Here is an 11572-nt window from a genome sequence, read left to right on the forward strand (position 1 = left end):
TCACTTTGGCTGGGCTTTTTTTTTTTTAATATATATTCACACACACACACACGCACCTTTTTCGCGTGTTTTTGGCAAAGCGGAAGGAGGATGGGGTTCGAGCTGGATCGCTTCAACGGGGACGTGGATCCCGACTTCAAATGCAATCTGTGCAACAAAGTTCTGGAGGACCCGCTGACCACCCCCTGCGGCCACGTCTTCTGCGCCGGCTGCGTGCTGCCCTGGGTGGTGCAGCAGGGCAGCTGCCCCGTCAACTGCCAGCGCATCTCCACCAAGGAGCTCAACCACGTCCTGCCCCTCAAGAGCCTCATCCTCAAGCTGGACATCAAGTGCGACAACCACGCGCGGGGCTGCGAGGCGGTGGTGCCGCTGCAACACCTGGGCGAGCACGCCGAGACCTGCGACTTCTCCCCCGCCAAGTGCCGCAACCGCGGCTGCCGCCAGGTGCTCAACCTCCGCGACGTGGAGGTTCACATGCGGGAGCGCTGCGAGGCTCGGCCCGCCGGCCTCTGCGAGCAGGGCTGCGGCTTGATGCTCACCCACGGCGAACGCCGGGCCGGCGGACACGGCTGCCTCCGCGCCCTCCGCGCCCACGGAGCCGCGCTGCAGGCGAGGGCGGCGGCGCTGGAGAAGGCGCTGAAGAAAGAGGCGTTGCGCGCCGGCAAGCGGGAGCAGTCGTTGCTGTCGCGACTGGCGGCGGCGCAGCTGGAGCTGCAGGTGACGGCGCTGCGATACCAGAAGCGCTTCACGCAGTACAGCGCCCGCCTCGACGCCCTGGCCCGCGCCCGCGCCGCCTCACCCGGCAAGGTAAGCGGCCGCGGCGTGCCCGCCGGGGGGAGAGGCTTCCCCGCTGGCGGGAAGAGGGAAGGAGGGAGCCGGCGTGGCCCCGTCCCCCGCCCTCCTCAGGCGCCCCTCAGCAGCGGCGTCGGGCTCGGCGGGGCGGGAGAGACGTTCCCGCCTGTCTCTCGGCGGGTTTCTGAGGAAAAAGGGGCGGCGGCGGGCGGGGGGACACACACACCCCCCCACCCACGGCGCCCTCGGCCCTGAGGGGGCTCTCCCCGCCCGGCCCCGGGCTGTGGGTGAGCGGGAGTTGTCCCGCGGAGCCCGCCCGGCCCCCACAGCCTTTGAAACATCTGAGCTTTGGCTTTTAGGAGCCGTCATGTACCGGTTTGCGTAGATGTCTTTTTTTTTATCTCGTGTGACCATCGTTGGTATCTGGACCCCATATGGCAACTCGCACATCAAAATACCGAGGTCACGGCGTTACTATTACTTTTTTTTTTTTCCTTGGTTCGCTCCCCGAAGAAACCTCGAAACGGCAAAAATTGGAATTTCCAGGGCTGGAAATGGTATTAAACCACCAGAAATCGACTCCCAGGAGTAACACAAAGCGGAGTGAATTGGAAGAGGCTGTTGTGACCCAATGCTTTCCAGACCCTTAGCTCACCTAGCGCCCTAGAATACGGCTTCCTCCAAAATACGGGCTTTAGGATTAACTGTTACGCAACTCGGACACCTTGCCAGCTATTTCATGATCCCAAGCCACCATCTTCGTAACATCCGTGTCCACATACGAGGCGTCAGCTCTGTACTCGTGGGTTTTTTCCCCAGAGTCACACAGGGTTCTTTAAAAGCTCAATTTAGGAGGAGAAAAATTAACTTGACTTCCACCCCTCAAAATCAGACCATTTATAAAATGACCAGAATCAAAAGCCAGAGCTACAACAATCCCTAAGTTTTAATTGGAATGAGGCTCCCCAGCGAGGGAAGCCCCAGAAGCCAATTATCTTTTAAATGAAGACATTCAAAGTCCTTCCCGTGACCTGGAATGTGCTACCACAGACACAGCAGTATTAAACTATTCAAAACTGTCAAACATCTGTATTCACACCTTTGGTAATGCTGAGGTTCTAAAAGCTGTGTAACTTCATGTTAGAGTCTCTCATTTTTTCTTTTTGTTGTTTTTCCCTTTTAGAAATCCAGGACAAAAAACCCCACCATGTTTTGCTAACTCAAACCAGAATATTTTAATACTAAATGTACTCTTCTAACTTCTGGCACTGCTGGGCGTGGTGCTGGTTAAAATCTTAGTAAAACTATTAAAATAAATCGGGGGTTCACATTCGTGTCAAGATTCAGGACAGTTCTCTCTCCTCCTTTTCCTACAGCCCCCTGTACTTTGCAGTGGCGTGCTGCAGAGCTTTCTGCTCCCGCAGCTTAGCACGCAGCTGCCTCTGCTCCCTCTCGCGTTGCTGATGATAGGAAAGCCCTCCATACAGTCCTGCTGTCGGAAATCATCTCGCTGAATCTCGACCTCGTCTCTGATCTGATCCTAACAGCACACCTTTATTCTCACACTGCCCCTCCTTCTGTTCTTTGTGGCTAGTGTTGATAATGTTGGTTTTGCATTTTATTTAGCTCTGTAGAGTGTAGTGAGCTGCTATCAGCATGAAAGGCGCTACTTCAGATAGTTGTAGATGTGCATGGTACATAGTTTCCAGCAAGACTTTTTATCAAATTTATGGATACAGCTGGCCAAAGCGACTGTGCTTGTTTTCAGCCATATTACAAAAGGCTGTTATACAGTTTTCTGAAGCAGCGCCTAATCTGAAGAAAGCTGGAAGGTGTCATGTCACCACAGACTTGTGGTCTAGCGGTCAATCAATTACATGTCTTTCACAGCATTTTGGGCAGCTTTCCAGTACTAACAGCTTTAGTCTGCCCAGCTCCCAAAGAAGTACAATCAGGAAACTTGCATCTTTGTGCACTAGAGAGTTTTTTAAAAGACCCACGGTAATCACCTAGCGCAGGGGATGCTTTACCAATTTGGGGCTGTGGCACGCTTCCAAGTTTTTACTCTGGGGTTATTTTCTCAGAGAGGCAAGCATAGACTGTGCAGCATGCGATGCAGATTGTAACACTCAGCAGGGCGTACATACTTGCCTAAGGATTAGGTCCCTGAAAACATGGATTACGTGTATGATAATGTGGAATAACTGATTTCAATTTCAGAAGCAATTGCGTATTCAAAGCATGCAGCGCCTTTGCTATCATTATTTAATTATGATCATTATTCATATTTCATGTATTTTGTTATAAGATGTAATTGTTCAGTCTATGTTAAAACACAAGCAGGCCTAGCACTAACAAACTGGGTTCATAGGTTAGATGTGGTGATTGCAAAACTTACTGTAGGAGGTTCTGGCTCCTCAGGAGATGAAGAAAAAGGATCTTGACTTCCCTGCTTGATGGTTTCTTGTTGCTACAGATGTAGAACCAATCTGGAATAAATCAGATGATATGCCCTCTAAGTCAAAACAGAAGAAATGCCCATGTACAGTTCTGTTTAAATGCTTAATTAAAGGGGAAGTATGATGTTGAAGGACATTACGCCATTCATGAAAGGCCCAAATTTGTGGTCTTTTGGCTGCTGCATACTTTTTCAGCAGCTTTGGAGACCCAGGTCTGGGTTTGCCTTAGCATAGACTTCCTTTGTGATACTGGATGAACCACATAGCTTTCCTGTGCTTCCATCTCGCATTTCTGAAGTGAGTTTCATAACACTGACATACCTATATTTTATATACACACTCATGTGTAAATATCTCACAATAAGTCCCATAAACAGATAGATGTGCCTTAAGTGACTCCACTTGTGCTTTCCATGTGTAGTCTTTGCCACTGAGGGAGCATTTTAGTTTTACTGTGCATTTACTTGATGTCTGATCTGTGCTTATTCCAAAAGACAAATTTGAAGGTTTATTCAGAGAGTGATTATTTATTCCTTGGTGGGAAGAGGTGAGGCTTATTGTGAACGAGCTTGAGGAGGGAGTGGTAGGGAAGGTGGTGTGTCTTACTCAAAATTAGTATTTTCTTTGATCAGACACGTCAATCCTGAAACCTCAAAGTCTAAATAATCAATAAAAACCTCATACTATTCAAACAATGCTTAATCCTTGCTGAAACATACCACTGTTCACACCTATTGATAAGATGATCTGGTCGTTCCTTTATGTACACAGCCGTCAAAGTCCTCTGGGACGAAATGAGGAAGGGAGAATCAGAAGCAGTTCATGGTGCTGGCTGCAGCCCGTGGTGGAAGCCCTTCTGCGGTCCTGACGACGAAAGGCAGGGACCGACTTTAAGTAAATGTATCAGACACGCAGGAACCAGTTTACGATCTGGTATTTAGGACCTCTGGTTTAATACCTCTGTGGAGGTGGTAACACAAGTTTAGTGCTATAAAAAACAGATGAAATCCTTTAAAACAAGATGATATTTTTTTTCTCTGACTGTCCCCAAGCAGGATCTGCCAGGCTGGTCCTGGCAGCCCTTTCGCCAGTAAACGAGGAGCTGAAGTGCCTCCTGTAATGAAGACAGACCTTCTTAGCCACAGCACTACCAAAGAAATTAGTCTTCCAATGTCTAAAGGGAAAGGCAGTCTGTTAGCTCCACATTACTCAGCTGGGAAGTACAGTAATTTCAAGAATTATGTTTAAGAGTTCTGTTCAGCTGTGGGAATACAACATGCCAGTAACCATCAGGTCTGCTGCCGAACCAGATGACGGGGCAGGGCTGGATGCTGGCCACCGCATTTCCACAGTTACCTCACTGTTTAATGATTGTTTCGCTGGAACGCAAGACATGTTAGGGGGGAAAAGAAAGGCAGAGCCCTGGGAAAATCATTTGCATCGTGGCTTCCTTATGAAGCAAAGGAGGTTGTTAAATAAATTGTTAAGACTTGAGACATGAATCTGCAAAAGTAACCAAGCGTTAAAGCAAACGTGCTGCTGCCTCCCTGGTGTCGGGGCAGTTCGGCGCAGATGGTGGGATTAGCACTCTGCAGCGGCATGTGGGTTGTGCTCTGTAACACGACTCTGTTACCGCGGAGAAGATAGAGACAGTGTACAAATCCGTCAGAACTGGCTGGAAAGTTTCTTTAAAACCCCCATGGATGTTCTTCAGGAGTACCTACAAAAAACTCGTGGTGGCGCTCCCCCCCCCCCCCCCAATTTTTGACTCATTCAAACCTACCTGCTTTAATACTTGTACTACTGGGTATAAAAGCATCAAATCATAGCCACGTAAGGAGGCTTTAATGAAAACATTCGATTCTAATTACTGAAAGTGTCTTGAGAGCAACGTCGTAATTGTTTCTTGATTGTCCTAATTGATTTGCCTTCTTAAAAAGGCATAATAGGGGAAGTAAACAGTGGTGCTAGCATGTCCTTTTCTTTCAAATCCTGAACCATCAGTCCGTGAAAGTGGTCTCACAGGACTAGAAATTTGTTCCTTGAAATCCTGTCTGAGGTCTGGGTCTGAAGACTTGCAGGGAAGCCTTTACTTCATTTTTGAGTCCTCTTCTGGGTACCTGATTCTCACTGATGCCAAGTGTAGGCAAATTGGAATAAAACCAGTCGGAGTTTATTCATGTTTCTCTGTATCAGGTCCAAGTCTATTTATTATTCAACCTGCAGGAAAGATAATGATCGCAAACTGACGTGAAAACTGTAAACCAAATTTTCAGGTGGAGTATGTTGGTGCAGCTCCCCTGTGGTGGAGCTCTGAGCATGCGGTCAGTGGAGCTCTGCCAGTTTACGCTGGCTGGGAATTGGGCTTTGTTATCATCCCCAAATCTGTAGGAGTAATTCAGTAACCCGGGATTACTTTGACATTTTTTATGAGTTTAATAGACATTAATATTTGATTGACAACTTCAAATTGACATGTTAGAAGAAAAATGGACAAACTAAAAACATCTGCAGCGAATTACAATGTAACTGTTGTAATTTTTGTCATTAATTGGTTATGAAAACCAGACTTGTAAGATAACTTCCTCAAACTTTTTTGTGTTCATAACTTTTTCACCCTTTGGATAAAACAAAGAAAAAGATCTTGGAGGTAGCAAGATTCATATATATATATATATGTATCTGTAGATGCACAACATACTGATCCTATTCTGATTTCCAAAAAAACCCCATTGTTATTCAAATGGCTTTTTGTGGTGTTCTGCTGTTGTCTGTTGTATAGTTTTATAGTGTTGTGCTGTAAATAACAGCCACTTGATTGAGACTGAAGTTAGTACATTGTGAGGATTTAGTTGTCTTTAACAGCACATCCACTTACTTTTGTCTTAATGAAAGTTAATAGACCCAAGTAGCACCACTGTGTCATAAATGACATTTTGTATGAGTGTGTATCCGTAGTTAGGAACAAGCTGGCTAAGAGGACAGGATAACAGATAATGTTTACACAGTCCCCCAAATACTACAGGTCCCTCCAGTCTATCCTTGTTCTACATTTTTTGTCCAATCAGAGGACTGAACAGAATTTCTGCAGAGGACTGCAGAATTTCGTATTTCAGGGAATTAACATAATGATTTTCAACGATGGAAGACTTCTGTTTTGCTAGTGTTAAAATTCCAAAGAAAAAAATTATTCATGGCAGGCACTGTGAATAGCATCCTAGGCCTTTTGCAAAATTTGTAGCAGTTTTGTTTAATGCTGTTTTCTGAAACTCACCAGAGAATTTCTGTTGCATAACACTTTATGTTTGATACTGTTTGAAACAATGTCATATAGCTAGCACTAGAGAGAAGCAACATAAAAAGCAGTCCTAAGATTCAGTCACCCTCAAGCATTGGAAAAGTCAAGAATTTGACTACTGGAAACATGGAATATTTTACATAACACATCACATATGACTAGGTCAAGTAGTTGCAGGAACCAGTATTACATATAAATATCTTCTGTTGCTGTTAAGTGTCTCGCTGAAGATCTCAATAAAAAATACACATAAATCTTAAAGGGTGGGTTTTACAGAGAAGCGCTGCTGGAGAACGGTGGGGTGGCTGGAGCACGGAGGCTGGGAGCTGCTGACTTTGCTCCTGCAAAGCTGATCTAAACGTTTGTCTCTAAACCACATGGGGGAAGGAAAATAAGAAATCAACCCAACAAACCTGGATAGAAATATTATCTTATCCTACTTACCAGTGCACACAAATGTTTTGAATATGTTTATCTGTTCTTTATAGGGTGAAGAAACTAAAGCACTGACTCTCGTCCTTCATCGTGACTCTGGCTCTCTTGGATTTAATATTATTGGTGGCCGACCATGCGTGGTATGTTAATTGTTAAAATATGTTTGCCCTTTCCAGTTGGGAAAAGCATGTAGGTCAACACTTAGAGGAAAAATGCTGCTGACAAGCATTTGGTTCTCTTGGGATTCTTTCAGAGCAAATCTTATATTCAGATTTGTATCAGATGTCTATTAACTACACTGTCTTTTCTCTTACAACGTGTTTATTCACGCACATCATCGCAGCTAACAACACTAATATTGGTGCAGTGTCATTCCCCAAATGGTGAAACCCGTCTTTCCCAGACCGTACTGCTTTGAAGATGTTGCACGAGTTCAGGGCCTACAGCTTTAGGCCCTTTACAGTTCATTAAGAAAATGTTATTTACTCTCCTTTCCACCAGAGATTAAGCAGCCCTCTGTGCAGGTGAAGGGATGTAACAAGCTACTTTTGAATTCTGTGATTTCAGCAGATGTTTCCTGCACCATACACTCGCTAATGTATTTTTTTCTGGATGCTTGTTGGCTGGAGCTGCTGCATATGACTTTAATTAGATCAAGGAGTGGATTATACCTTGTCCTAGTAATTTAGAAAGTATTCAGAACTACTTCTTGGCCGCTCAGAAATCTGACATTAATCATGATTTATTCCTAGTAAATTCACTTGAAAGTTATTCTTTCTTTATAGTTAGAGTTTTTCAATTTTCTGAGACGTTGTTCTGCACTGGTAGAAGCTGGTGACACAATACACAGGAATATGAAAATACCTTGTTAGGTATAAGTTGTTTTCATGGTTTTATTTTTAAGCCTCCAGAGGAAGAGCTGTGCAACTAAAAATAAAAATGCACTGTTGTCTTATGTTTGATGTGCAAGTAGGCTGCCGTCTCACTGGATTTTACATTAAGAATAATTGTAATGACAATTACTACTGAGCTGGCCTAAGTCAGAGGAAAATTATTATCGTGCAACTAATGTACCTGATGGAATTCCATTCCTGGTTGTTTAATCTTTCAAAATGGCAGTATCGGGTGTTCTCATTAGCACAAAGTAATTCCATATTAAGACATCAATAAGAATATTTCTTTCAAATTACATACACAGTTGTGACATGGACAAGTTTTAGCTGAGGGCAAATTAAGAGTTACTTCAAGGTACAATAATATATTATTTTTTTTCGCCCTTAAAGGACAATCAAGATGGTTCATCTAGCGAAGGAATTTTTGTATCAAAAATAGTTGACACAGGGCCTGCTGCTAAGGAAGGAGGGCTACAAATTCACGACAGGATTATTGAGGTATGTGAATACGCTGTCCAGTCTCTTTTAATAGTGCGAGTTCCATCTCAGGTCTTCAGATGGCATGATGTTTAGTGTGGGTTTAGGAGAAATGTACCGTGGTAAACACTGTCTAGAAGACACGTCTGTTAAAATATGCTTGACTTGATTCAGTGCTGACCTTCATGGCTTTAGGTACAGTTCTTACCTAAATATAGAAACCAGATTATGGATGGTATGTGCGTGTCCTGACTTCCTGAGGAGCTAACATCTATCTGGTATGCCATAGATATTTCTTTTTAAAGCTATTGGAAACTTTTAAGTTATTTAGTTAAAACCATATGTGAAATATCTGTGGTGTAAACCATGATTTTATTTTTCTTGGTATTTAAGACCAAGTTTTGAACAGTTAGAAAAAATTCCGCTCTGCAGTTTCAGTATGGTTTATTATAAACCTGAGTAACTCCCTTAATGTTGTTTGTAAGTTCTTATATTACTCAGATTGCAGTCTTAATTTCTTCTCATTTTGCCAAAGTCTTGACCTCAATAAAAAGTCCTTCCTGTGAAAGAGATGGTTGCTTGAAACATTTCTCGCAATTCGCAGCGAGCAGATTTCTTTTTCAGAGAGAGAAAAGGGTTCATTTCCATGAAACAAAACGCAGCTGATTGTGAGTCAGTTCCCATTGTTTAGCATTTTACAGTTAAGAAAAAGTATTCTTCACTGTCTTATTTTTGTAAGCTGGAGAAACTTTGAGAGTCTATTGTTCAAAAAGATAAGTGCGGTGTTTGTTGCCAAGGATATCATGGAACAGCCAGTTTCTCTAAGTGATGGAATTCCATTGCTCTTATGTTTTGCAAATGAGCAATAAACAGCTGTTAAGGATTTTCTGTTGGCGGGGGACAATGTGTTTTTGCTATTTTCTGTACTGTTATGGTAAATTGTATTCACAATTTAGTAAGGATATAAAATATTAATTAAGTTTCTTCATATGGGAAAGAATGGAGCCACAGTAGCAGAACTATAAAAAGATAAGAAGCTGAGCTGTGAAATGATCCAGAGTTGCTTAAACTATATATATGATGTAACATAATTGCGAAAAGGTCTGGACAATTTTGTGAGAACTATGCAATTTTGTTTCAACTGAAAATTTTCCCATAAGCATGTATTTCCCCAAAGCATATTTGAAAAGCTGACATCCGTTTCTGAAGTAGTACATAGTCACATAAACCAAACAACTGTATGAAAACCAAAACTTTGGAAAATCAAATACCCCAAAGTTAGGAAATATCCTAGGCTCTCTGTGCAAGCCCAGTTCAGTCTCCTTGAGTGTAAGCGCTGTAACTCAGTCTGTAATTGCAGTCGTACGGCACTTGTCTGTAGAAGTCACCTTTGCTCACGGCACAGGGACAAGGGCAGCTAACCTCCGTGGGCTCTGCAGCATCTGCTCTCTGTTGCAAGGGACCTCCTCCTTACTGATTTTGTGGTTCTTTTGGCGGGCGTGTGTGGGGTGTTGTCTTTTGTTTTTTACTCCCTCCTTACTGCTCCATTTCTCCACAAGATTAGCATTTGGCAACATTGCGCAGTCCAGGCTAAGCAACTAAATACCGTTATGCTGGACGCGCACTAAGAACCTGAGAAGAACACAGTTGAAGACAGGCTGGGTGAGCTTTTCTGCTGTATTTCTTGGCTGTGTCTCCTCCCTGAGTGGCATTATGCCTATGTGAGCAGTGTTTGTGCAGGGTCTTTTCAAGTTCTATTTTCACATAAGACAAAACCCTTGAAGAAAGACACTAGAGCAATTTGTTGTATTTATAACGCACCAAGGGTAGCAGGAACCCATGTGTTGACAAGTCTTTGTTGTGCTGACCACAAACTCATTTTCATATTCACTCTTCTCATCTCTAAATATATGCAAAATGCTGATGAAAATATAGGACATTGCTTCCCAAGAGTTGACTTTGGGTACCTCCACATCAGCATCCGAGTTTGGATTAGGAGTGTCTTGTTGAAGCAAGTCTCTGAATGGTGCCCAGCTAATGTGGTTTGATTCCCATTGCAAAGTAGTCTCCAGGTGTACTGACTGCATTTTTTTTAGATAAAATCAATTCATTTAATGCACCCCAGACACTACAGACATCCAGTTCACAGAACAAGCCTGAAGTGCTCTAATATAGAGCCCTCAAAATACGTGTAATGTGGACACTACTAACACTAGTCTGGGTTAAGGAAAAAAGGAGATACCTCCTGCAGGGGATACTGCATCAAGGCATCTAAGTGAGCTTTATCATACTAATATCCAATTATCTTAGATAATTGAAATATCCTGTAAATTATCTAGATGAAAATTAGGTAATGTCCAGTGATAGTGTCCTTCTAGAGGCAATTTTTTTTTTAACCTTCACACTGCCAAAGTTCTGATTTGGCAGTTTGGCTGAAAAATCATTTACAGATTTAGCTGTAACTGGCAGGACACAGCTGGAGGACTCAGATGGAACTTGGCATAGAGAGTAGAGCATCTTAGCAGGTCACATTTGCTTTCAAAAGTATGAAAAATGGAAAAGAAACATGGTAACTTAACTATCTAGAACTGAATTTAGCTATCTAGAACTTGACTTGTTCATTCAGTATTAAGGTTTTATGTATCACCAGCATGAATTTAAATAGACTCTTTCACAAAGAACTCTTATTCTAATATAAGCTGCTGAGCATAACATCTCTAGAATTAAGTCCAGCATCCATCACAGAGAATTTACAATGAAGTAAAACAAATTATTTGATTTCCTTTTGGAAAATGTTCCTTTGCTATGGATCTTCTGGTGGATGCATTCTGGAGCACATAAAATACGAGTGTCATTTCTCATTTTCAGAACTGTCACAACATTTCTTATTACTGAGCAGGGATTAGGCAGTGTAAAACATAGACACGTACATAGTACTGTTTATAGCTGATAGCAAATGCATTGTTATATTGATACTTGCTTGCAAATTCTATGTCCTGACAAATTGATATGGAGATAAACTTTAAATTACATCAGAGATAATTTGTAAACATATTTTTCTTACGCAATTTGGATTTGGATTTCCTGTTCTGCATCTTTTAGAAGGTTAAATGCAAAGCAGTTAATCAGGTTTAAAAATAGCCTTGAATATTCTGTAAAAGCAATTTTTTTGGCCCTTTGTATATCATTGACATAATTAATGCCACTGTGAAGTACAT

General features: G+C 42.7%; 1 protein-coding gene across 1 annotated transcript; it reads left to right on the plus strand.

The window, feature by feature from the left end:
* Positions 1 to 90: 90 nt before the first annotated feature.
* Positions 91 to 8450, plus strand: LOC104835296 (E3 ubiquitin-protein ligase PDZRN3-like). The gene is made up of 3 exons (XM_010573208.1): positions 91 to 807; positions 7038 to 7124; positions 8268 to 8450. Exons 1-3 carry the CDS (start codon positions 91 to 93, stop codon positions 8448 to 8450), a joined length of 987 nt encoding a protein of 328 aa, XP_010571510.1.
* Positions 8451 to 11572: the final 3122 nt, after the last annotated feature.

This window comes from Haliaeetus leucocephalus, unplaced genomic scaffold (assembly GCF_000737465.1).
Source record: "Haliaeetus leucocephalus isolate CR32 unplaced genomic scaffold, Haliaeetus_leucocephalus-4.0 Scaffold2, whole genome shotgun sequence".
Classification (NCBI taxonomy): domain Eukaryota; kingdom Metazoa; phylum Chordata; class Aves; order Accipitriformes; family Accipitridae; genus Haliaeetus; species Haliaeetus leucocephalus.